General features: G+C 41.6%; 1 protein-coding gene across 1 annotated transcript; it reads right to left on the minus strand.

Moving 5' to 3' along the window:
• Positions 1-8: 8 nt before the first annotated feature.
• UPB1 (beta-ureidopropionase 1) lies at positions 9-13,126 on the minus strand. Its single transcript, XM_021549811.2, has 10 exons — positions 12,978-13,126; positions 12,187-12,358; positions 10,652-10,739; positions 9,886-9,980; positions 9,475-9,636; positions 6,414-6,583; positions 5,662-5,743; positions 4,780-4,822; positions 3,891-4,045; positions 9-1,152 (listed from the first exon to the last, which is right to left on the minus strand). Exons 1-10 carry the CDS (start codon positions 13,076-13,078, stop codon positions 1,069-1,071), a joined length of 1,152 nt encoding a protein of 383 aa, XP_021405486.1. The 5' UTR covers positions 13,079-13,126; the 3' UTR covers positions 9-1,068.
• Between the last annotated feature and the right edge of the window lie 14,534 nt (positions 13,127-27,660).

Below are 27,660 nucleotides of genomic sequence, written 5' to 3' on the forward strand. Positions count from 1 at the left end.
GTAGCAAGTGCATTTATTAACAAGTTTATTAGAAAAAATGTTTTTGAAAATCTGAAATTGTAATCTAGAAAAACAAAAACAAGAGTACAAATATTAATTACTATTATTAGCTATAAATTCATAGTTGCTGGGCTGTAAATTGTATTCAGTCTGCATTGCCTAAACACCCATTGACATCACCCAAAGCATATGAAGCAAAATCTCAGAATACAGTACTACCTAAGAATAGCAAATGTATCATTACTACCTTTATTCCACAGCTGGTTTGTGTACTCTACAGCCACCACATTTCCTACTGGAGTGCAGCCCCAGGGAAGGAGTTTTCCTTACCCATCCTGAGCTTTCTGTTCACAGTGAAAAGCCTTGCCTGTGCATTGGGCAGGGTCTCTGCTTCCCTTCAGGGCATTGAGCTTCAGAAGATACCAAAACATCTCTCTGAGCACAACTTCTGGACCTTGAAGGGGCCCAGCAAAGACACTGCTCCAGCTGTGGTTGTGTAAAAGGCAACAGAACCAAAGCAGTGCTGCTTTACAGCACCCACAGATCTTCACACAACTGGGATGTCTGATACATTACTGGCTATAACTGAACCGCATCAAGTACTTCGTAAGCAGAAAAAGCAAACAAAACCCAGATGAAAACAATTTCTGCCTCATTTCTCCTTAAATTATGCATCTGGGCAAAGAGTAAAAACCAGAAAGCAGAAACAGATGTACAATGCAAAGCTTAAGTAAAACTTTTCATATCCTCTGAACTCATCCAATCAACTATATCACAGTACACTGTATGTGTATCTACCCTAGAAAAACACTGGATGTATTTCTAGCAAGGAACAACTTTAGACTCATTAGTGTAAATGACAAACACTTAAGAAGCCATTTTCAATAATTTTACGTAACAGTTCTGACTCCTATTTTTTAAAATTGGCTACATGAAATTAAACTGACAACATTAAAACAGCAGCTTGTGATTCACAGTAAAGCTTCAAAGTAAAGATTCAAAGTAAAATAATCCAACAGTAACTTTGAATTTGTCTTGTAACATTTGAGTGTCATGAGATGCTCTCTCTTACTCTTTGATGATATTGGGTATAAAGAAAGGCTGGACTGCTTCAGCAAGCTTTTCTGCATACATTTCATATCTACCAGTCATCTGGAAAAGAAAAATCAAAGCTTCAGTTCTTTAAACTACAAAAGTACTTCAGTAAAAAATATTTATATCCCCTGGTTGTTTTTTTTCTATGACAATATATGATTTAATTGTCCCAAACATCAAAACCATAATTCCCTCAAAATCAAGATCTCCAGTGCCTTGGCACAAACTATTTTTTATAAAAGAACTCGTATTATGTCACCTAGGACTGTATTTCTATCTAAAAAAGAAGTGTAGTTCCACCCTGAAAGTAAAACTTTTAAATGAACACCTCCCTGTTTTGCAGCTCTCCTTCACTGACAGTCATGTCCACTGACTTACTAGTTATTATAGCTATTCTGGATAGCTGAAAGTTGAATGTGAAAGGTGGACTTGCTTTCTTATGCATCAACAATTTTTTAAGTTATGTCAATAAAGGCAAGGGAGTGTCTCTGCAATTAGGGCTTCATGTCTTGTCCTTGACAACTAAATAACCCTGCTGCCAGCAGTAGGTTTGCACATAAGCCACTGACAGTATTGGGGTTACTCTTACTTCACCCGTTAATAATACAAAATCTCAATGGTTTGGGCAACAGAGCAAGTGCTGAAGTGCTGTAATACAGCACCTGATGTAGTGCCATCATCCTTTTCCAAGAGCACAGCCCACAACACTGGCTCTGAGAGCGACAAATTAATCTTTATTTAATTTGTTTAACCCCTTTGCTGCTCTAAGTTTAGCAAAGACATGTTTCAGGCATCACTGGGTGCAAACTACAGATAGCAGAGCAGGTTAAATAGGCTCCTACTTGCTGTTAAAGGTTTTCTGCAGTGGGTGAGAAAACCTGTGACCACTCTCCCTCAGCAAGAACTACCTCTCACAACTGAGAGAAAAAGGAAACAGCTCTCCCCTGTCACGTAAACAAAACCACAGCTGTGCTTTACGTGCTAAAACCCAACAATAGCACTCCACACCATCAACATGAAATGAAGGTGCTGAAAGCACAGGAGTTGAAGACAACAAAAAATACACAATTCTACACCAATCAGCCAAAGGCCAGTGTTTTGCTTTTACTGTTTGTTTTTCCTAATCAATACAATTGTTTTTGTTCAGATACCCCTTCTAAGCTGGTAGAAGCAATGCTCCATGTGCTTCCTGACACACCAAGCCTCTACTCTGCAGTAAGGGCCTTAAGACTCTTGTGGCAAAGCAAAACTAAATGCATGCCTGACTTAAAAAACTAAGAACCTCTCAGCACAACTTAATTCCATTATGGCAACAACTACATGCCTGCCACAGGCATCTGTAAAATAACAAATGCAACTCTGTTCCAGAAGACAATCTGAAATTACTTCTTGGTTTTAGTCCCTATGTATGGATTAGCAATATCAGCAAAGAAATTAAGCTCTAGATAAGAAATTACTTTTTTTAATTAGAAAGCTTATTCAGCATTTCAAATCCACAGGGACTTTTCATTTTAATGTCAAATTGACATCAAAACATCTTGAATATTGCACCATTCTGTAATGCACAACAGGCAAATAAACCAGCTCTATAAAATGTCTGCTTGCAGTAGCATGGTGTTCAAAAAATTACACTCCTTGCAAATGATTACTTATTTTAGATACTAGGTGATCACTGAAGAACCTACATATATTGTACAGCTGCTAGCCCAGCATTTTGGTCTATTTTGTTAGGATTAAAATCATGCTGATCTTAAGAGTGACTACGAAAAGGTTCTGGTCTTTAGCAGTACTGAGAACTGGAACAAAATATCTGTCTCCACAGAAGCAAGCAAGATGTCATCGTCATTAACAAAGCCTATTTCCAGAGTTGCCACTTCTTTCCTTTTTTTGTTCCAACAGAACCTTTGTGTGGCCTGTTGTAAACTTGATCAGAATAAAAAAGGAACTACAGTGTTGTTTGTTTAAAAAAATCTGGTCACTCCACTAAATGAGTATATAATATAGCACCCCACATAACTTGTACTGGCACAACTGAAGGGTTAGCAAGCTGCTGTGCTGAGGCAGCCATTTCTTCAACCAGCACTGCTGCTGGACAAATTAAATCCAATTATGCCCTCTGGAAAGATGAACCAAATTAGCTTTACCTCAGACTACAAAAAAATAGTAATAAATAAGGTTTGTAAAAGCCATATGGAGTGGCTTGCAGCTATTATAATCTGATTTAGATAAATTCAAAAGTCTGTTAAGATGCTTCAGAGATGAATATATACACTGCACAATTTCATCTCCGTAGTTTCAACATATCCACAAATTCAAGAAGTCAATGTTGCAAGAATTTTGCCTTCAGAAAGTTCTCAGAAGCTTGTAAGTTTGGGTTTTCACTAAATTTCACTGAAACTGACAATTAAAGCCTTTAAGAATATATAATAGTACCATGTTAGGTAGATCGAATGCCTGCCTCAGCTCAGCAACAAATGCCTATGTTCACTGCATAAGGAAAGCAAAACTCTTCCCCATCAATCCTCAGAGCTACTGGCAATCCACGTTAAGGTCCTGAGGCTAGGGTTTTCATTTGAAAGCTACTGGCCTAGTTTCCCTGAATTTAGCTACTCCTTTTCCAAATCTATTTATGCTTTTGGCGTCTATAACATCCTGTTAAATTACTTCAACAATTTAAGATCTGAACTGCTAAAAAAAAAATATACAAAAGACTGCCTTTTAACTATTGTAGCATCATAGAATCATTATCAAAGCTTGTTTGTTCTAATATTGATTTCCTTTATAGTCAGGCTTACCTTAAAATTCCATTTGTCACTGACTTGCCTGCAGAGGTTTAGGTCCATCTCTGCCACCAGCAGCCCATCCTGAGTGCGGGAGAGCCCCGGGGTCCTGCTGCCGTCTGGCGCAGCTACGTAACTCGAGCCATAGAAATGGCCCAGCTCATGGTGTGCTTGGAGAGATTTTTAAAAAGCATGTATTGCCATCTGCAAATAGGTATGTAACTTAGCATGCAGTGTCCCACAAAACCTGACTCCATTTCTTGGGGACTCACTGGCCTTTAGGCAAGATAATCATCTTGAAGAGTCACAGCATGATCCTAAAATAACTGCAGTTTTGACTAATTATAATTTTCATGCACAGTACATCATCAAATTATCAGGAAAACCTCCCTGCACTGCCTTTCAAATAATGTACCATTATGCTTTCCTGTTATTAAGTCTCTGGACTAAAGGCTTTGCTTTCATTGCTTTTTACTCAGCATTTAAATGAATTCTAATTGTCAAATCATACATTTTCAAAACAGCTGACAGAGATACACCCATTCTATTTTCAATAAAAGGCCAGAGGTGAAAACACTGGGATTTGAGGCACAGAAAAGATGTTATTTCATATTGCACAACTCTTGAGTTGTGCCAAAAATCAATCACATTTATTGTACTACTAAGCCATGGATCCCACTGACCTTTCTCATGCAGCTGCTAAAAACACTTAGCTCCAAAACTGGCTAAAAAAGGCTCAGGAACACTCTGGATGGAGCCACAAGCAGCCACAGTTCTCACAGCACAAATTACTGTGTTGCAACATATAAGTACATACAAGAAAATCTCATACTCCTCATTAATCATTCTCTTTGAACTTCCAGCAAATCTGGGAACTGGTACTGAATGTGATTTCTGAACATACCTTTTCCACCATCTCCAGAAGTAAAGGCGTTTTTGTAGTATTCCTGTGAAATAAGAGGAATCCATAGGTGGCAGTATAATTCCATTTCATTCAAGAAATCCTTGCTAGTCTATCATATTTTGGGAGTTTATATAAATCTACAAATATTTTTTTCTGGCACATGATCAGCACTGTCTGAAGGGAGTCATCAAGAGAGGCCTAGTGTCTGCGATGGATAGCATAGAACACAAGGTCTTTTTGTATCACTGCCTGTTTTTCATACACTTTGGGGAACATGCCTCGTATCCATTTCACAAGTTTAAAGAGGCAAAAGAGGAGATATTTAACCAAACGTATCTTTTTGGGTCACAAAAGAAGGCAAATGTTCACACAGCAGCAAGAAAAATTCTGGATTTTTGAAGGGAATCCAATTTTAAAAATTTACATGTAGCTTAATTGGACTAATCTGACGGCAAGAATGACCTATTGCATGTGCTATTAAATTTCATTCTAGAATTTTACAGTCCAGAAAGAGATAATGGCTGTACAACAGCCACAAGTTGTGAACCGCTGACTTGAGGATATATTAATTTTTCACTCATTTTGGCTAAAAGAATACTGACTTCACCAGAGAAACTGGGAGAGTTAGCAAAAGGGCGGGTGCCTCTTATAAAGATTCAATTCAAGAACAGGAAACAGCTGCAACCAAAAAGTAGGCTGCCAGCAATAGAGGCAGCTCTCAATCTCTTCATCACTGTCCATCTTCAAATCACATCACAACCCTTAGTACAGTGGTTACCCAGCAGCGGAACCCATGCATTCTAGTGCTAGAATCCCTGCCCCAAACAAACTCATGCTCCAAGCCCTGAGTGAGGGAATGAATGAAGCCAGGAGGATACGAACCGTTCCTACTCTGTTGATGGGACACGTGAAGCAGTGGTTGGCTATGGCAGCGTTTCTGGCTTCGATTGGCCACAGCGCCTCGCTGCAAACAGAGAGGAGCAGGTATTCATTAACTGGAGACACTCCAGTGCTAAATCTAGACTCTCACTGTGTCACACTGCACACTTTCTGTCAAAGAAGCCACAGTTAGCTTTTAGGAAGTCAAGTCACTCAGGTGAAATTGATGTTAATCTGCAGAAGATTAATCTCAAGTGACAATTTACACTGGTCTGGTCTGGTTCAAGAGGCCTGACAGTCATAACATTGCCAACAGTTTAAAAAATAATTTCTCAGAAAACGGTATCTCAGCTTGGTTCTGAAAACTGCAATTTCATACCACATTCCTAGCTGGACAATGCAAGCTGGTAAAAAAAGTCTGAACATGACCACTACCTATTATATAGCAAAAATATTACATAAAAGATCTAAACAAACTCTCAGTTTTCAGAATACCAGCTGGATTCTGGTTAATGCTTTCTCAAAGACAAAGACCTGCTGATGTACAGTAAATTTCTGAAAGAGAATAATTTACTAGGAGGAGACTGGGAGCCCAAAATTCCAGGTGGAGGAGAATGCAGGCTCCCTTTTGATGACAAAACAATAAAACTACACTTCCAAGACCTCAGCAAGGTACCTTTATGGCCCCATTGAGGGGCTCAGAGGTCCAGTTAACCCAGAAAGGAAACAATGGCACAGATCATTTTGTGTTTTACCTGAGTGTCCCTATAGTGGCTGAAGGGTTAAAGATGATCTCTGCTCCATTGATGCTATACATGAGCCAGTTCAGAGGGTGGTGGCGTCCATAGCAGATGTTCACAGCAATTGTCCCAAACTGTGTCTGAAACACTGGGTGTCCTGTATTTCCTTCCATATAGTAAGTAGACTATAAACAAAATTAAAAACAAAGGAAAAAATCCAACCAAACAACAAAACCCACAAAGGCAGACGTCTTAAAAAAGTGCAAAGTACCTCTAACTAAAAAAGCTTTTTCATCTGTAGATAGAAAGCTGAGGATAGTATGATGAGATTTACAAAATCACTTAGGCAGTAGAAAAGATGAACACAGAAACGCCAAGGCAGCAGCAGGAGTGTGTTTTCACTGAAATTACGCTCTTATACCTCCTTTCAAGCAAAGGAACTTTTTTTATGCAGCAGGCAGTGTACTTCCAAAACGTGCTGCTTTCTGAAAGTACCCTCACCAGGTTTAGACAGGGACAAAGACAGCCACCCAACATTCCTTATACAATCCTGAGGATCCCAAGGAAGAACGCAAGTTGCAGCAGCCGGGCTGATTCCTGACAGCATCCTTTGGAGCTGATCTGAGACAGAAAAGCAAGGGACACAATCCACCATGCTGAGCCACCAGGACACGTCTCTCATCACAGAAGAAAGGTGTTCTGTAAAGCAGACCCCTCTTTATTGAAATTATCTGTTCCTTGTAACCACCACTGCCATTGGACCTGAAGGAAGTAGAAACACCTGAGGCCTAGAGCAAGCAGGTACAAGCTGGGGAACAAACCTGGGCCTCCTGTAAGTGTGGGCCAATGGCAAAACAGATACAGAAGGGTCACCTTCTGAAACCAAGGGCTACAGGTTCAGTATGTCCAGTAAAATAATAATCTCATGTTTCTTATTTATTATAAGTTCTCATGAAATTGCACAGTCCCTTGGGCACTGATTTGATCTCCTTTCATGTCTGTAGACAGCAGACCACATGGTGGGTGCTCACCCAAGTCTTTTTCAAAACAATTCTGCTGAATGAATATATTTCCATTTTTTTCCTCCTATTCTCAGTTTCTTTTCTTACAAAAGCAGAAGAAAAACAAGACTGCTGTTGCTTCAGGGAATTCATCAGTTCCTATTTTTTATTTCACACCAGAGGTCACAATCCTCTCCACAGCAATAAAGTGTGATGTCTCAAGAAGGATTGATTTTTGTTTATAAGGCCTCCCACACATGGCTGAATAGGCCGCAGACCAACCTCTCTGCCCTTTCCATTTAGTTCTTACTCATTCAATGGGTACAATTTTAACAAGGCTCCTTTCCTATCTGCCCTACAGAGACAACCCACATGAAATAATTTCAAATTCGGTATTTCCTTGAGGTTTAACTTTGTTGATAAAGAAAACAACATTAAAGTAACACAGATGAATATAATCCTTTCCTGTAGCCTGGGTGGTTTCTGAAGTTGCTTTATCAGAATTGTTCAGCTCAGAAAAGTGGACTTAATGCTTTACTAACAAAGCCAGCTGAAGACACTGCTGTCTTGGTTAAGCACTACTCGATTCTGTAACAAGTAGATACAAGAAGAAATGCCAGATCATTATAGTATATCTGGAAGGTATAAACAGACAGTTTTGTAGTAATTCTGCCATTTAGGATTCTAAGAACTAACTTCTTTCAGCAACTATGCAAAACTCTTAGTGAAACTCTATTTATACTTCACATGAGAAAGTAAAAATACTTTCTTTTTTTAGGTGTCTCTCATTGCAGTTTCATAGCTGGAAACAACGAGTTTCTTGGAATCTGTTGATTCTCCACTAAACAGTGTCAGGAAAACTGAAAGACACCATATTTTAGCACAAGCAACAGGAGTTTATTTTTTGTTGGATTAGATAAAGAATAAATTAAAAAATGTGGAAAGTAACCAATCAATTTCTTAGTTACTACTTTTGTTAGCTAAAGGACAGACCTGATAAAATAATAGTAAGAATCAGAATAATTGTTAAAAATACAAGGTAAGACTGGTGACTGTGCCAGAAATTCATTGTGTAGAGCTCTATTAACAGCCTCCTCTGGAGAAACTCAAACCAGCCTGATCAGGTCTGCGAGCAAGGTCAAAACTTCCAGAGGTCTTTAAACACAAAGTTTTGAGACCCAAAATAACTTCTTACATTAACAAAAAAAGTATCTTAGGTTCTGAAGCTTCAGTTTGATGACTGGAGCAGTCATACAGGGAACAAAAGCAACTGCAGGTATACAGCAGCTTTCAATGCTTAGCAGAAATGCCTCTGTTAATTACTCACTTTAGCTGACAAGGAGAGATTCAGTCAGGTAAGACAATGTATTTTTAGACTTCAGTTAATTTTTAATCCTGATCTTTCTGCTTGTGATATTTCTTTGGATGGATAAACACATTTCAGATCTACCAGTCATTGCCTTTACTGCCAGTTCAGTTTCTGATTCTGGAGGATGGACCAAAACCTGCTGGGGGCTTCAGCTGCAATAATGCCATTAGTGAACAGAAGATGCCATAAACCAGCTATTCAATCAGAGGCACAATGAATTAAAGGATTCTGCTCGAATAAGCACAAGCAAAAGAACTGTCATTTCCAAGACAACCTCACAGGGAAACAGAGAAAGGCTGTAAGTAATGTTCATGAAACAATTACCCTGCAAATTAAAGTAAGTTCAATGTGCACACATGACAAAACTACCCAAGCCAACGATGCACAATAAACATAACACAGTTGTAACTTAAACAATCCTTTTAAAGGATACTTGATACTTTTGAAGTTTCACTGGTCCAAGGAAGAGTACCTAACAAGATTCAATGTCATTTTTCCTTTAAGACTCATCACTCTCACAAAAATTATTCCTTCTTGATAAATTAACTATCACTTCATCTCAGAAAAACTGATTCAACAGTAAGTGAACCATATTTTTTAGAAACACATTGCATTTCCTGCCACTGTGACTCTGACACAACACGTGCTGGCACAAACAAGAGCTGCAAGGTAAGACTAACTTGATTGCCACAATACTGCATCTTACCTCATTGAAATCTCCAACCCTTGGAATGTGGTTTTTCCTACTTTTGCCAAGGAGTGCTCCAGAATTAGAAATGACCACTGCAGTATTCCACAGAATTCCACCATGCAGCTCATCTCGCTCCAGGATTGGAGACACCACAACCATATTGTACTTCTTTGCAAGCTGCACAAATGAACACAATTCCCCTATTAGACACCAGCCTGCAGGACCCCAGAATGACAGACACCACAGATAGCTGGAAACAGTTAAAGAAAAGGTAAAACAGCATTACATGTTAACTAGAAATGTTAAATAACAGAGGTATGAGTGAGAAATATAGCAAATTTTGCCTGCCAGTTCACTGGCATATTGTATTTTCCCTCAAATTATGTCAGCTGGTCTTTATTTTGCTTGGTTTGTTGGTTTTTTTACCTCTTGACAGAATTTTGTTGTTGGCCCATCCTCTGCTGACTCCGCAAATTCAGTCCAAGGAAGTTTCTCTCTTGTACAAAAAGCAAAGGGCATGGCTGGAAAACACCAAAGCAAGGCAAAATGTACAAAAATGTTCATGTCACCCAAGAAATACATGATATTTGCATGAAAAAAATTAAACAATAAAGAATTATTCAACCATTTTCCTTAAACTGTTAAAGGCAAAAGCTATTTAAAAATATTTTTTGCCAGGGCAAGGAGTTTTGAGCTCACACAGGGCAAACCAGAAGAGAATGGATGCATTTAGTGAAGTCTCAGCAGGGGTAGAAAGATAATATACCCCAGTACACTGTGAACAACCTGTTTTCACAAACAGGGCCTTCACTTGCCCATGAAAGTGAAGGGTTTTGCTTCCATTAAGCCTCAAACAACCCGTGTTAACTAGAAACAGATTTTTAAATGTTAATACCTGTCTAGAAAAAAAACAAAACCCAAAGTTTTAGGAGAAAAAATAAAGAGAAAAGGATCATAAAGGATGCCAGGAAGGAGCTCCAAATATCATATGGCAGTCTTCAACACAACAGACCCCTCATATCTGTTCCATATAGCTCTGCTACCTCAGACAGTTTGGGTTTTCCTCTAGGAAGCAAATCACTACAGTCGATTGTTGTATCTTGGAAGATTTCTACTGTTCACTTACAGAACACCTGTTAAAATAGAGGGCACCTGACATCTGACAGCCTAAAGAACCACAGAAAATACTCACTCCAAGCCTCCTGGAAACACACAATGTTGACCCCACACATTGCAGCCACTCCCACGATCTCCTCGATGCGTCTGTGCAGAGCAGCCACCTGGTTGTGAGAAATGTCACACCATTAAAAAAAAGCCACATGTTCTAACTCACCTCTGTGTCAACTGACTGCTTCTACACCCTTTGTTCACACAGAATTTATCTTGTTCTATACTTAGTGCCATTGCTTTCAGGGGGAGTAACTCGAGGTATCATTCCTGAACACTGATAACAGAGTCAGATATAGATTTTTAAAAGCATTTAGATGCTGAAAATAGAGAAAGTATTCCAATGGGATTCTAATTCCATGTTTGCAACATTTATATAGCTGGAAATTCACTGCTGCCTGACTTGCAAAAAGCTGAAAAATCTAAACAGAATTATCAAAAAGTATAATTTTTCTGCTCATTGTAAACAACCTACAGGATCATGTTAAGCCCTCTGTCCTAAGAGCTAAGTAATTATTATCAAGAAAAATCCTCAAAGTACTTATTTACTAGTTTTCTACAGTATTCTACATTAAGATAAGCATAGGTATAGTACTTTGCATTGATACTTTCAGGTTTCAAAAAAAAATAATAAAGACAAGACTGCAGTGACCTATGAAATCAAAAATTGTATATTGATTTACAGAAATAGTTAACTAGTTATTCATAAAGTAAAATCATTAATATAGCTGGTACCTTATTCAACAGCTCTTACAAAGAATCCACAAACTTGACCCATTTACTGAATTAATGACTTGCATCTGTGATAGGTAATCTTTCCAAAACAAACTACTTCAGAAATGTTCTGTCCTGTCACTGTACAAAACTGTTACTCCAGGAGATTTTATAAATGCAGTATTTTCTTCCCCTTTTTAAAGCTATTCTCAGGAGACTATTTCTATATATATTGGCCACTTCAGTGCTGCTGTGTCCAAGATATTAAGAGATGATGGTTTCAGAATAATTAATGTTGGAATAGACCTCTAAGATCATCAACCAAGTCCAACCATTAACCCAGCACTGCCAAGTCACCACTAAACCATGTTATCTTGTAATAAGATTTCACTCACTGCTGTACAAAGAATAATGAACACAGCTTTATTAATCTGCTTCCTCTAATGGATTTTCCTGTAATGGAACATTTCTCAATTAAAACAAGAACTGCACCTGTGGTTTCCACTGGCTGCCATCCCTTTGGATTTTGTGTAAATGATTTTGTGTTTCATCTTAGAGGCAAAGGATTTTCATGTATAAAATGAGCTACTAAATATTTAGCTTTGGAAAAGCTGCAAGCAGGTTGGGTGTGCTAGGTAAACACAAGATGTTTCTGAGGAACAATGAAACCAAATGTGTCACTCAAATTTCTTACAGGATGCTCTACTGCAGTAGTGATGGGTCCTGTACTGCCAGACAATCATTAGCCATTTCATGATATAGCTCCTAAAATCAACAACTGAACTGTGTTACGTCTCAATCCAGCAGAAGAGGAGTTAGAAACAGCCCCAGTCCCAGTCTGTGTACCTGGACTGCCACTGCTGTGTCTGTGGGAAGAGGAATTTCATTCTGTATCAGTCCCACTCGAACAATACGTGGCCTTCTCAACTGTTCCAAAGCAGCTCCAAATCCATACCCCTGCAGCTCAAAACCTTTTTCCTGGGCTGCTGACAGTGCAGCAGTTGGCAAATCAAGTTTTCTGGATTGAAGGAAAGAAAGACATTTTGAGATGAGAGTTCTCTTTTTCTGCTCTGAATGCGGTGGACCAAGGGGATGACAACTCTACGTAACCGTGCAGACTCCCGAGCTCCCATGCCCAGCACTCATCCATCAGCCAAGGCACAGCAGTGAGCAGCTCTTGTGCTGACCTCACTGCTCACCACCAACCATCGCCCACCATCCCCAGACACTAACACCTTGCTGCAGAAATCAAGGAGCACGCAAACTTCCACCTGCCATAGCTGGATTACAAACTCTCCCTCCCATGTCATTTCCTCAGGTTTAATCCCTACTTTTCAGGCCCCATCACCTCTATATCACTATTCCCATCAGGTCTTCCATCCCTGTCCGTCATCTTCTCACACTGCCCTGCTCCCCACACCTGGATCACCTCCAAAATACCCCAGTCACCTCACTGCAGTACCACAAGCCCTACTTTTCCTTTTCCCCCCTCAGCCCAGCCCTGCGCCTTGCACACCCCCCTCACAACTGCCTCCTTCCCCTCACCCCCGGGCTGGGCATCCCGCGGAGCCCGGGGAGAGGAACGACGGAAACCCGCAGAGCTGGGCTGGGGGGGGGAGCCAGTCCTGGTGGCGCACCTGGCCTCGCCCCCATAGAGGATCCGCTTCACCTCAGCGAGTTCCGCGGGCGGGATGTGCCTTTCCAGGCACGACTCCAGCGACTCCAGCGCGGCCGCCATGGCGGGGCCCGAGCGCGCGCAGCCCCTCAGCCGCCCCCTGCACTTTGCCCCGGGCGGCCCCGGCGGCCACGCCCCGCTCCCCTCACGGGTTTTGGCGGGACGCTCCCGGCCGCTGCCCGCAGCGACGGCGCCGTGGCCGGGCCGCCCCCGCTCCGGCGGCGGGGGGACTCTGTAGGTGCCCCACAGAGGGGCACGGAGAGCTCCGGGCTCGTAAGAGCTCCTGGTGGAAAGGAACCACAAAAGTCGGAGAGTTCGCAAAAAGTCACTCGGCGTGAAAATCCGTCATGTTGTCCCTGACGTACTCAATGAACGCAGAGTAGAAAGAGAGAAAAAGGGGGAAAGGGCAAAAGAAGGAAGGAGAAGGAGAAGGAGAAGGAGAAGGGAATAAAGAGAAAAGAAGGAGAGGAGGAAGGAAAGAAAAAGGAGGAAGGAAAGGAGAGGTAAGGAAAGGAAAAATATCACCATCCCTGGTTCCGTCGGTCCAGCCGATGGGATAGCGAGGGGATGTGGCTAGTTGCCGCTCCTGGACCAACTCATCTAAAAGCAGAACATCTTTAGGGGCTTTTTCTAATGATACCTATCCAGCAAAAAGGCTTGGAAATAAGTATTAAAATGGCAGTGGTTCTCAGGGATATGTGCGTGTCCATTGAAGTTGCAGTAAAACTGAACAGGAGCCAGTAATAATTGAGTTTAACATGGATTTTGAGGCCCATTATAATTGGAAATCTGTTCCAAAACCAGACTTAATGTCAGATAAAGGATTGAACCAATTAAGACCTTGATGTGGGACAAAATAAAAGTGCATCAAATAAAGGACATTTCCTTTTGCAGGTCCAAGGCAGACACCCTGTTTAAAGCAGTTATCCCCACTGAACCACTGGCCATGCCTTCTGCTTCAAAACACACAGAAGTTCACCACATAGCAACCGGGTTTCTCACTCGAGTGGAACACGAAGTCCAGGGATGGCTACACTCCTCTAAATATATCCCACTGAGTTTAAGCACTGCTTTATGTATCTGCTGGAGGATGTAACAACTTTCAGCACTTAGCATTTGCAGTTGTTAAGCATTTTGAGTTAAATATTAAGCCTTTTAGAGTAAATTTTCAAAAATGTCAGGGTGACAGTGTCTAATATTTAACTTTAGGCAGAAAGTGTCCAGGAGTAGTCTGGTTTCATCAAGGTATTTGGAGACACATTATTCTTTCTGTCTAATTCACCCTTTTTAACCAAAAAAGTTGCAGTGAAATTACTTTTCATTCCCAAACTTGTTTCTGAAGGGTGATAATAAGCAGTGACTGATACATAAATTAGATTTTTCATCTGATGATCCTAATTTTCTTTAATGGGCAATTTTAAAGGTACCTATCTGTAACATTTTATTCTGTTCATGGCTGGCAGATCTTTAAACATTGCAGGGAGGGAGATCAATGAAAAAAGAGGGGGGAAATGAGGGGGCCAAGTAAGTTCATTTCCGTATCGGCATAGCCAGGATGTCAACAGATAAAGCATTTCTGGAGGATTCATAGAAACAAACAGAAGGGCTTGGGTTTCTCTGGGAACTGTTCAACTTCTTTTCTGCCTGGACTGCAAATTAAAGGGAAAAACAGCAGGTCTATTTTGTATCCAGCTCCTGAAGAAGGTCACATAACTGAACTTTTCTCTTCAAGTTCTATTCTTAGTGTGAACTTTCACTGACTTCTCTATTGGTGCCTTGTTTATTTGTAATTTAGTAAATTGTACTACATGTAGGAAATGGACCTCATGGCAATAAAACTGAAGCCCCTGAAAAGAATACTTAGGAACAGTAGAGACCTGAAAAAACAGAACATTTCCTGTGCACTGTATCAACCATCCTGCAACAACGTGGTGAGGTCCAGACTGCGTGAATAGGAAATGACAAGCCTAGAATTACTAATAATGATGAAAGGAGACCAGGCTATTCCATAGGGACTGTGTGTATATAAAGGTATAACTCCAGCCAACACAATAAACCTTCAAAGCACGAAATGTTAATGTTGAGCAGGAAAGTAACCTAATAAAGGAAGATGCCTTCCATACCCCAGACAAAGCATATTAGAGGGCTTGGATTTAAGTCTGAACGTTCTACCTCAGTCATTGCAATTATCTGTTAAGTAGGATGCTTGAATCCAGATCCCAGTTCTGTTTTTGACTTCTTCAAACCTCTGTATTTAAACTTCTTCCCAGTTCTGCATTACCTGGACCAAGTAATTGTTTTGGGAAACAGCTGAAGCTTTTGGTATGAACCCAAACTGTAATAACTGATTTAGAGGGAAATAAGTATTTTATGGAAAAAAAGCACTTCAAAACGAGGGAAAATTCCTGCAAAACAGTTCTGAAGTGCACATGCTTTTCATCTCTATTGCCCTCAGTCAGGGTGGTCCATAAAGTCAGGTGTAGAAGTCAAGACCACCCAGTGCAGCCTGTACAGAACCAGTTCTCGTGTGTTTCTGTGCTGAATCCCTGCGTTGCACAGACACAATTGAAAAGCTAAAACTGGGCTTTGGTAGTGCTGGTCCACAACTCTGTGCTGCAACTGTTCCCAAGAGTTCCTGTAAAACCCCACAATAGCACCCTGGCATTAGTCAGAAGCACCCTGGAGAATTAATTTAAGAGCCAAATATCTGGAGTTCAGGCTAAAATTGGGAAAGACCCAAGAAAAGATTTAAACAAACAAAGTCTTTTTGCTGTAGCCCAAGATAGCAGTAAAGACTGAACAGCATCACAAACCAGTGCTCATAGGGAGGACTAGAGGCAGCATTTCTGTCTGTCCTTCCTAAGGCAGTAGCAGTATAAGTACTCAGCTTCTTACAAATACTGCTACTATCATCATGTGAATCATGTTTCTGACACTTTCTTTGCATATCAGTCCTTGAAATTGGTCACACAGAGTTCCCCAGAGCAGCTAAATATCTTAATATCTCATGTCCCTAATCCAGTACCGGCCTCAGATATCCCCAGTGTCATGCTTCTGGTCGTTAACACCTATCAAGGGATTTGGGTGGACACAGATGTGTCCTGCAAGGGCACGTGATGTTGGTGCTGTGTCTAGCTTGCTTTTTTTAATGCTGCAATACCCTTTAAAATTATCTTTTACAATGCCCTATTCCAGTGGCCACAAAATAAAGTACTGAATTCTACTGCGATCAGGTCTTTACTTTGCTTCACCTCAAATACAAATTCCCTTGCTTCATGTGGAAAGATAACACAATTATCTCAAAACACACCTGATTCAAAACATTTCAAGTTTAAGAGACAGGCAGAGAAGGGAAATTAGCATAATAGAAGTGTAGGAGAGGAGAAGGTCTGAAATATAGAGGGAAGATGAAATACTAGCTTCATGCTCCTTAATACACTGCTAAAAGAAGGCAGTTGGTAGCCTTCCTGTCTCTCCTGCGTTGGTTTAAGGGTGCTGTGATGCAGGAAAACCAAAATTCTCTGTTTTAAAGTCACTCCTTTGTACCATGACCTCTTGCCAATAACACTTAACTCTGGTGGGGCTTTTGGGGTTTGGGTTTTTTACAGGCAAAGCTCTCTTCCTAATTCTACTTAAATACTTACAAGCACTATTACCAGTTTTAGAAATGGGCATGTATGTAAACTTAAGTCAAAGTGGAGTTGAGGATTTTGATATGGATGGAAAATTGCAGCCTGCATTTAGATTACCCGTCTTAACTGTGAACTCTGCAACACATAGGTACAATCACCTCAGAGCAGCAGAGCCAGATTACAAACCTCATCTAGTTGGCTTTGTGTCCTCTGCTTTTGGCTTCCTGCTGTTCTGAAGGCTGGGTGAGGGGAAGTGGCTGAAAACTGAGGAAGTTTATTGTTGACAATACACTTTGTCTGCTCTCAGGCATGCCTGGGACCAAAGCAGTCCCCAGGCAGCCCCAAATCTGGGCAGTGAAATCTAAGTTTTTAGCTACTCTCCCCTCCCTCCCACAGGAAAAGCCCAGCTCACAGTTTTCAGAGTTAATATATCTTTGGAAGATCCCTTCTGTTGTTAGTGCTGTTGTCTTTCTAGCTCCAAACACTTTCCTTGATTACTTGACTGAATCACACCTGAAAATGTATCTTTAAAGCAGAAGAGATTCACAAATTGGCTACTTTGCCAATTAAAAACTCCATCTTCCCCCGGAATATGGCTGTCTCCCTGGTGCACAGGAAGTGCATTAAAGAAGTAATAAAGACTCATAAAACACATTTAGTGATCTAACATTTAAGAGCACAGTTCTTGTTCATTACTGTAACTTTCTGCTAAATTACCACCAACATGATTGCTCATGGGCTCAAAAGGTCAGTGTTATTTTTGCTGTCGAAATCATGGAGTCTGGGAAACAACTGCGTGTAAATTGCTGATAAACTGGAACAAAGACAGAAGAGCAAAACACTGAACATATAAGAATGCAAGTAAACCAGCAGGAAAGGAGGGGAGGGGAAGAATCTCACGGACAGTTTATTAAAAGAACAAAAGAATAAAATCTGGCGCATTTGTTTTCCACGGGTTCAGGAAGCCCAGTTTTAGGCACCTACTATAAATAGAGTTCTAATCCTTCATCAAAGGGAGTAGTAGTCTATACCAAAATGAATTTTAGGTATAATGTGGGAAGAGGAGGATGTCCCTCCCCTCACAGGAGGAGAAAGATCCTTTGTTTCAATCCTTGCAGAAACTAGGTATTTCAAAGTGTAAGAGCTGGAGAGATGAGAAAGAGTCTGGAGCATGACATTTCTATACTACCCAATTCCTGTCAAGAACATTGCTAGAAAATGAAATCAGCAAACAACTGATTTGGAATTGATTGATCTGATTTTGAGAAAGATGGGCTTGAATTTATCACTGGGCTACCTTGAAAATCCTCAAGGTGTTCCCCTCTGAGTGGAAGCTCTATGTGAATTGTATGAACTTTGGAAGAGCTTTTGATAGAGATACTGTATTGAAAGGAGTGGGAGTTTATTTGAAATTCTGAAAAGGACAATTTTCAGTCATTTAACCCTGCATAAAGGATCTGATTGTAATGTAATACCAAAGAGCTACCTCAGAGCCATCCAAGTTAAAACCAAATGCAGAATACAGGAGCCTTATATTGCCCTTAAGGGCAAAAAAAGTAATTGAAAAATTATTTCATGCAAAAACCTGCAAATTGTTCCAGGTGAGCTTATTAGATGGCCCCAAGACCCATTATTTTCTAGGAGAGAGCTTTGTTTAAGCTATTAACCAAAGCTCTCACCTAGAACCAGGCCAGTGGCAAAGTGCTATTAAATGATTCAATACACTGCCCTGGCTTTCAGTTGAATGGCTTGGGGTTTGATGGTGTTCAAAGCTACTCAACAAGGGCCTTGAAGAGGTTTGTTCCTGGAACTTGCCCACTGAACTGGATGCCAAATGGATAACTTTTAGGAGAGGCACTGGATATTTTTCAGGCAGATCAAAACCTGCACACAACAGTCAATAGAGTGCTACATTAATCTTTAGTTTCACACTTGACAGCACAAAAGGAACAGCAACATCCACTACCAGTCAACACCTTGCTTTTCTGGGAAGGCATTCATGCTGAGATTGAGGAAATTACCATAAGGCTCTCTCTCACAGAGAATGAGACCCTTCCCACCACTGGAATTATTAGGGAAGACATGTTAGATCTCTCATACAGGCCCTGTATAAAAGGACCTCCAGTGTAGTTTGCACAGGGTGGCCCAAAGACAGGACATTCTCCATATTAAAATACTTCCTCCTTAGGCCATTCAACTCACAGCTCCCATTGACCAGAAGGAACTAGACCTGCAGAGTGATTTCAGTGGCAGGAAAGGGAAGAAAAACAGGAGCATCTGTGGGATCCATCCGCTGCACCTTGATGCAGGAGCACAAGTTTGTGCTAAGAAGTGGCAAAGGGGCTTCAACCCTTTAACTGATTTTGCCCAGTGAGTTGATCCATACCCCTGACACCCAGACACAGTCTCTCAGGATTTCAGAGGTTTTATACACAGGGACTGACACACCCAGCCTGGAAACTTCTGCTTGCGAATAACCTGATCTGCTGTAGAGTTTATTTCTGAGTGCATACTTTATTCCACAATAAGAATATCTGTGATATTACTGAGTATACAGGGCACTAACCAGAAGTAATATCTCACTTGGACAGCAGATTTCACCGCAATCAGTTGTTTGGTGTAAATCAACCCTTTTTTCAGAGAAGTGGGAAGACAACAACACTTGCCATCTTTTAAGGACAACTCATGGAAGGGATGCTGTGAGGCCTCAATGGCACATTTGTATAGTGAAGGCCAGTATCTCTGGCTCACAGCAACATGTGAAATTGGGCAGACGGCTGCAGCTGCACTTGGCAAACAAACAGTAGGAACATAAACTTGACACTCTAAATGATGGTTATTGAACTGGTGTCTTCATGAACAGCCTAGATGCTGGCAAAAGGGCATGAGGAAGACAAAACAGAGGTTTAATTAACTCAACAGGAAAGGAAAAATCTCCTAGATAAAAGGAAAACAGCCATTTCTGATCCAAGTGTTTAAAGGGTTCTCAGACCTTCCCAGGCCAAAGAGTGTCTGTGTGTAATGCTGACTTCCTTCCAGCTCTGTCTGTGCCAGAAATAACTCGTCAATGGAGTATATCTTAGTAGTGTACCTTTTATCAAAGCCATTCCTCTACAGGAAAGTTACACTTGCTGCTGACGTGCTGCTGGCACATGAGGAAGGAGGAAGGTGTATTTATGAAGAGTGTAACACATTCTACTGTCCTTCCTGAGCCCATACAAATGTCTGCGGACTTGTAATGGCACAAACTGAAAACTTCAAATGAGACAGCACCTGTGCACCAAGGCAAGAGGGGATCTGCAAGGATCAATTTGCCTCTGCAAGATTTTGGGTATTTTCAGCATCTTTTAAAGGCTTGTTAGTAGTTTATGTCACTGATACTGTCACTGGTGACATGTTCCCAGCCACAGCAGGGGGAATCCAGAGTGATGGGAGTGATGCCTCTGGGTCATGTTTTACGGTGGTCACACAGGAGCTGAAACGTGCCAGGCAGGTTGTGCACCCAGAACAGACCCACGTGCTCCGCAAGACACAACACGTAACTTGACTTGAGTGACACGCAGGTCCCTGGAATTTAAACCACTGGACAGAGGTAAGAAGAGAGGATGTGTTAGAAACACAAAGGCAGTAGGAAGAAGGAAGGGAAGAGATTGTGGATAACCTACTGGTTGAGATAATTTCCCTGCTGAGCAATAGTTACCATACCAACAATTTCTGAGCAAATTTCCAATGGTTACTGTCGAAATATTCTTTGTTTGGCTTTGGGGATTTTTCTGTTTACCAGCTAGACTCCATATGAGACCTTTGGTCCAACCTCACAGTGCAGAGTTCTGTGGGTCCAGAGGAGATGTCAGTACTAAATTTATAGCCCAAATATCATTAAGGATGGAATGTAGTCCTTTCCAGGAATGAGTGAGACACTCTTCCCACAGCCAAAGAGAGGGGCTTTTATCTCTTTCTTTCTACACACAGGCACCCTCCTGCTCCCCCACTGTGCTGCATGCATATAGCCATTTCCTGAAACATTTCAAATTTGTTTTCCTTAGGTTATTTGTGTCTACAGCCACCAGATGGTCTGTGTCAAAGCTGATATGTTCAACATATTATTCCATTATCCTATTAGGTTGAACATGTCCTTCCTCCCATGAGAGCTGTTAAGATATCACCCTTACAGAAAAGAGGCAGCTTTAGTCCCACTGTCACCTCCTTTCTCCTTCAGAATAACACACTATTCTCAGTGATCCTATAGCACATAGCTAACATTTTAGACTACTTGATTTTCTTGTTCATACTTTCAAGAAATAATAGATATTTAATATCCAGCTCCCTCAATGAACAAGCTGCACACTTGTATCCAATGTGATAAAGAAAAAGCTGTGAAGACTTGAAAAAGACATGAAATGGTGCTTTCTTATTTTCAAATAAAAATTTCCTATATTGTTTTATAGGACTCTATAATTTGAAATGATCCTCCATCAAGATACCCGTTATATTTCCAAAACTACTCTCATGATCTTAAAAAGTCTTGGAAAACATCTGCAATTCAGGTCAATGACATTTAAACTGAGGAAATGGCCACCTTTGGTTTTCCTCTGTGGGCTCCTCATGCCCCTGGGAATGGGAGAGCAGAAATTCCTGGCTGGTTTCCATGACCCCAAGGACTGAACTTTGCTTGAGGAGCCTTCCCAGCCCCTGCAGCATCTACAACTAAGACAGCTTCTGTCAACAAAGTTTATTCAAAAGATGCTGTTTCAAGTTGGTAGGGGCAGAAGGCAATGGGAGAAGAGAAGGAGGCAGAGAAAGGCTCACTGATGGGGATGGAGGCAGTCAGCACACAAAGGAATCAGCCTATGTCAAAGATACACTGGGTCTCCTGTGGGAATTCTTAATCACTAACACCATGAGCACTGGCTCTTGCTTTCCTCCAAGATGTGAGTCTGGGTGAGAGATACCCTGAACAAAGGATCCTTCTTTTACATACCAAAAATAAGTGTTTCTGGAAAAAGTGCATACCCTTCCCCTTTATTTGCATGCCTGGAGATTTTTGCTATCTGTTCACTCACCCTTTACATCGTCTGTTCCACAACGGGAAGCAGTCACAAGCGTGTCACTCACAAATAGATTGACACAGTTCAGTTCTTCCTGGGCCTGGCATAATGACAGTCACCAGCATCAGCTCAGTTCCAAGAACTGAATAAAATTAGATATTTTTTAAAAGCCCCCATCAAGCCAGGCTGTGCCCTGGGAAGCCCCTCTAGCACAGCCTCCTCCTGTATTACTCAGGAGCATTGAAGAACACATATCTGCCTATCTACACATCCACACTCTTCACCCTGACTCCACAGAGCATTAGCAGGCACTTCAGGCAGAGGTGAAGACATGTGAGTAGGGTCCATAAAGCTCCTTCAAGAGACACTAAAAATCCTAATTCTCCCAGGAAGAGACAGTGGTCACCTCAATTACTGTTGCATCCCCTTCAGCTATAGACTTTTTATGATCTTGTAACACACGGATTGTGTGTTCTCCCCAGAGAGGTGGGCAGATGAAAATTAAGCAACAAGGCACCTAAAACACAGAAAGGTAATTAATAAATTGATATTAGGGGAAAATGGTAGAGGCTGTTATCAGTAGTTCCTGCTGAAAGTGGCTGATGTGTCACCATTTAGATGACGGCAGAGCAGCTCTGAGAGATGTTTTGGCTGAGGAGCAGTCCCTCTGAGCAGCAGTGGAACTGTTACTGAGGGATGGGACAATTGGGGAATGTCAGAGAGTGTCTTACATGTGCTGTAACTCAGACCATATCTAGTATCTCTTCTAATCCACAGGGGTACCATTTCTCATGCCCTTTCTTGCTGGATTGCTTTTGTCACTATAAATCCAGATGTTCAGGCTTTGGGAGGGAAGAAGCAATTACACTGAAGGGCTGCTCAGCATTGCAAAACAACATCCAATTAGGCTGTGATCCTGAGGAATTGCAACACTTTAGAGATTCACTTGGACCTTGCATTCAGTGTACAAAAAAAAATGATACACTGACTATCACATCTGCTGATCTGTACTTCTCTGGTCACCTTACGTGCCTAATTTAATGTAAACTATTGCAGGTCTTCAAAGCTTCCTTCTAGCATTGTGTAATTTCCCACTGCAAGCAAGATCTCTTCAGAAACCAAACCACTGGGAAGCTCTGTATATACAAAGCTGTAGTTTTCAGTGGAAGCTCTCCCCAAGGATATAATCAAAATCTGAGTGGGAACATTCCTCACTTCCTACAGGTACAAAGAATCATGCTCTAGTCATGCTGAATCACAAGATCTTGAATTACCAGTCCTAGAGGAATGCTTACTTACAAAGCAATGATTTAACAGAATAATAGAATATAAAGGTGAGAGGAGCAGCAGCAGCATACAAATACTTTCTGTCTTACCACAGTTTCAAAATGTGCTCAGCTCTTGGAGCCACAGATTAGTGGACAGAGGCTGAGAGCACCAATAAGAGCTGCCTGCAAATGATATTCCTAAAGATTGTGTAATTTAACCCAGCTATTATGAAGATGGATGGATGCAGCATGCACACATATTGCTGCCTGCTCCACACAATGGCTGAAATTGGGCAGAGGGAGGGAAGGCATAGGGTAATTTACAAATAACTAATATGCCTGTGGCCTTTCTTCACCTTTCAATCTCCTTATGCATTAGACAAAATATTCATATCCCAGGCAATAACCCTTTCCAGTCCTGACCTCTGCATCCACCTCTTTCTTCCTGCCTCTGATTTGCCAGTGATTCAGCTTCTCTCATCCATGTACTTGGCCTATAAGTATGTTTTCACTTACTTTCATAAACTCAAACAAAACTTCTAAAATTACTGTCATTTTGTCTTTTAGCTGCCTGCTTACAATTCACAGCTTCCATATGGTCTGGATGAACTCAGATACATGATCAGATTGCTGCTTGTTTCTCTTATTCCTTTGTCTTATTTCTATATCTCAGTTTTTTAATGCTATATTTTATTTTAGCTTTTTTCATGTGTACAGCTGCTAACAAAGCAAGGGCCAAACTTAACAACAACAGAAAAGATATTTAAGGTAATTTCCTTTTTCAAATGTAGAAAGCCATCTAATGCCCAGCCTCTCAGGATGATGTACCTTGCTTAAAAATGAGCCCTTTGGGTTCATTGAACCTCCACTTCTTGTACACGCAGGGACATGTTTGCAGTTTAGGGACATGTTTGCAGTTTAACCAAGGTGAAAAAAATAGCACTTTCATTAGTTGCCAGGCCAGTGAACAATCACAGCCAGAAAACCTTGTTGCTTCTGACCACAGTTGCTCATCCTTCAGGGGTACCTGAACTAAGTGAAATACCATAACAAAGGATTGATTATGTTACAGTTGAGAAACACAGGAATGTCTTCCTGAGCACAATTCCAGCATGGGGCCTGCAAATAGAGAGTGATCAGGGGACCAAAAAACCCACAAAACAAGCAAACAAAGGGGAAGACCCTCCAAAAACCAAAACAGACCTCATAAATATGAAGTGAGAAGCCACACAAGTCCAAGGCAAAGCAAAGGGCTGCCCCCCAGCTTGATGCTGCTCTCTAGCAAAGCAGTGCCCAGTTCAAACAGCCAGAATATTTTCTATCTTCACCCATACAAATAATAACCAGGGTTAATAATCACAACATTCAGAGTAATTTAGAGGCACTTTTGCTCTTAAATTGCTTAATTGCTTTTAAAAATCCTTTGTGGTTGCCCCATTCCCCTTGACTTCTTGGCACCTCCCTAAGGGCCTTAGTCTTGATGCTGAGTCAAGTAATTTGTCCTGGTCTAAGTCTCCATCATTTTCTCCTTTAAGAGTAAAGAAACCTGCCTGAAATAAACCATCAGAGAAGTCCACAGAAGAAGCTGCTTTACAGACCTGAGGTATCTACCCCAAATTGAACAGGATTTTATTTCCTCTTGTCTCATGCAGAATGACACAACACTGTGTCACCTCCTCAGGAAAGACCACTTGCACGAGTGTCCCCCAGTCCAGTCCATCCTCAGCTGAATACAAAACTGACACGTCCATCCCTTCTCATTGGGATATTACTCTCAGTCCAAACCTGAATTCACGGTCACACACAGGCTGTGAGTCACACTGGGACATGCATATAAACAGCAATAAATATATTTGATGGGTCATTTACAGAGCCATCTGCAGACCAAACAGCTTCATGTCACCTCCAGCCCGGCAAATCATTTAATCTGAGCAGGGAGCAGATTAGCCAGCAATTTGAAAGACCACAGACAGCAGAGGGAGCACTCACTGCTCCGGTCCTCAACTCGAGCATCCTGTCCGAGTTCGACAATGCAAAACAAAAGAAAAATGACCCCCGGTGGCCACCTGGAAAAATGGAGGTACCAATATACACATGCACTTGTGGTTCAAATGCTGCTGAATTATTAGACCAAATTATTGCCCAAATCAGGTGCTTAAGCAGGGCTGTGTTTTGGAGGGTTTCCCCTGCTGCACTGCACCAAGCACACAGTGAGCACAGCACTCATTTAGTCCCGATTCTGGTTTGTATCTAGGGTTTTACTGGACATGTGGAGATGAAAGAGCGGTCTGGACTGGACTGCTGGAGCCCCCAGTTTTGATCCCACCTTTCCTGCAGTGCTGCTGGAATTTCCTGTGAAGGCTCCATACCACCAGATCCCAGCATCTGACTGTTGAAATAGAGGCAACAGTGAGCTCCCCCATGAAGTGTGGAGACCCTTCATGACAGTCACTAGAGATGAAACATCTTGTGAGCTGAATCCCATCAATTTAGTGGCTGAAACATTCCTCTAAGTACCAGACATTAAGCAGCTAAAAAAAGAAACAGTCAGGGGTTAAATGTCAAACTTACACCATTGAAATGCAGGGCAGATGCTTCCTAGTCTGTTTATGGCGTGTTACTGGTGGGTTCTTGTCAGCAGTTCTGTCAGTCCAGAGTTTCTAGATGTGTGAGGAAAACCCCCAGTCTCTGGGCTCCAGAAGTTGCCTTTCCCCCACCACGTGCTTCCCAAGCTATAGGAACAGCAATTGCCTCTACTTGGCAAATCAGACTTATTCAGATAAAACACAAGCCCTTCAGACCCTTTCTGCTCCTCAGCAAGCAAAAGGAAATGCTGTAAATATGTGGAAAGGCTCAATGCTGTCACTATTTCCTGACTCCCAGCACCAAATGAGAGCACAGGTGTCTGTGATCAAGGAGAATATTCCTGATGAGAAACTCTCTGCAGTCTTTTGGAAATTTCTTCTCAAAAGGGCCTTGTTTGTACACCTGCCTGAGCCTCTGACCTGGTTTCTCCCAGTGATGCTATTCTTTTCTCCCTCTTCCCTCTTGCTGGTATTTGGCACAAAGAAATATCAGAGAATCAGCTAGTATATCCTTGGATGCCAGTGTGGAGAGGTATGGCCAGCCTCAGAGCCTCTGCCTGACACACCACAGCATGCAGCTTTTCAGGAAGCAGGAGAGCATGAGGCAGAGGAGAAGAAACCAGCAAAGAAACAAAAAGCTGAAAATTAAGAAAGTGCAGAACAGATTCACAAGATGAAATGGAAAAAAAAAAAAAAAGTGAGGAGGAGAGGAAGAGTGCAACAACCTTCAAAACAAACAACACAGGTAGAAGTTGAGGAGCATAAAGAGATACAACACATTTGAATTTATCGGAAGAATAAAATTTTTCCTATTCATCCCTGATCTCTGCCAGCCATGCAGAGTCAGCTTCAATTACCTTACCTCAGGAATATTCATTACAGGAAGGTGCCCTGTGTGTATCAAATTAGTGCCTTTAGAAAGCCCCTTCAGGAAACATCTACATGCCCCTTATTCAGTTAGCAGGGAGGGATGCAGTAGTGATGTCAGGTGGAAAGGGGATTTTATGCAAACACGGGACTGATGGACTGACAGGGACATGTCCTGCCTGTACTGAATATTGGTGCAGCCTCTCAATTGCTTTAATGCAGAAGAACCATCATATTTTAGAGAAATTTAAATATTTTGAAAAAATTCTAATCTAATCTAAAATGAAATATTTTGAAAAAATTCTAATCTTAGATGGAAAATACTGGGATGAACAACTGGGCCTGGAGGTACCCACAGAGGACATCTCCTTTTAATCTACATAAGAGACCAAGGCTGATGAGTGTCAGATGCCTTTGGAAGGTGTTTTAACCTCAGAGTTTTGTAATGAACTTATGGCATTGAAACAAGCAGCCAATTCACTTGGAGCAACAACAAAGACAGTATCAGTCCAAAATGTTCCCCCTGTAGCTGGGGTTGGGAAAAGGTGTGATTTCTATGTGCAATACACAAAGGCCTCAGATGCTGCAAAATCTACCAGTCAGCTATTGGAACAGCCCCTGACACACTGGTGCAAGTCTTCAGCACATTTCCTAAAGTGCTGAACAGAGATCTCAGAGGACATAGCCACAGACTAATACCTCTTTCAGGGACATGGTGTCTCACAGAAATGTCCCATTCTCCTGCTTTCGTTGCCCCAGGGAAATGGGATGTAACATGCTGCCAACAGCTGCTAGCAAACAAGATTGTCCACATGGCAGCTGTAAGGCAATGGGACTGAGAAGAGATAAATTTCTGTCTCTGACAATAGCTAATGGGCTCCAGGCAGACTGGCAGCTGCAAAACACCCAGTTCTCTGCTCTGGTTCTGCTGACCAGGCACCTCTGGGGCTGTACTTTGAGCTGGTGAAGAAAAGAGGCAGAACAAGTCTGCTTCCATCTATTTTTATACTGCAGATCCATCTGCTTCTCTCTACAGCTGGCAAGGCCTGGAGCTCAGTTTAGATCCTCCCAACAAAAGCCTCTTTATGAGGCATGGGAAACCCCCAGCACTATCAACACCACTTGGATTGGAGTGCCCAGGCACGGGCTATTTTGGGCACCACAGGTGGTTTCTCCATCTCACTGAGCACAGGGATGGAGCCAGCAGATGCCTCACCACAATACTGCTCTGCCATTCCACCAGGG

This window comes from Lonchura striata, chromosome 18, assembly GCF_046129695.1.
Source record: "Lonchura striata isolate bLonStr1 chromosome 18, bLonStr1.mat, whole genome shotgun sequence".
In the NCBI taxonomy this organism is placed as follows: Eukaryota; Metazoa; Chordata; class Aves; order Passeriformes; family Estrildidae; genus Lonchura; species Lonchura striata.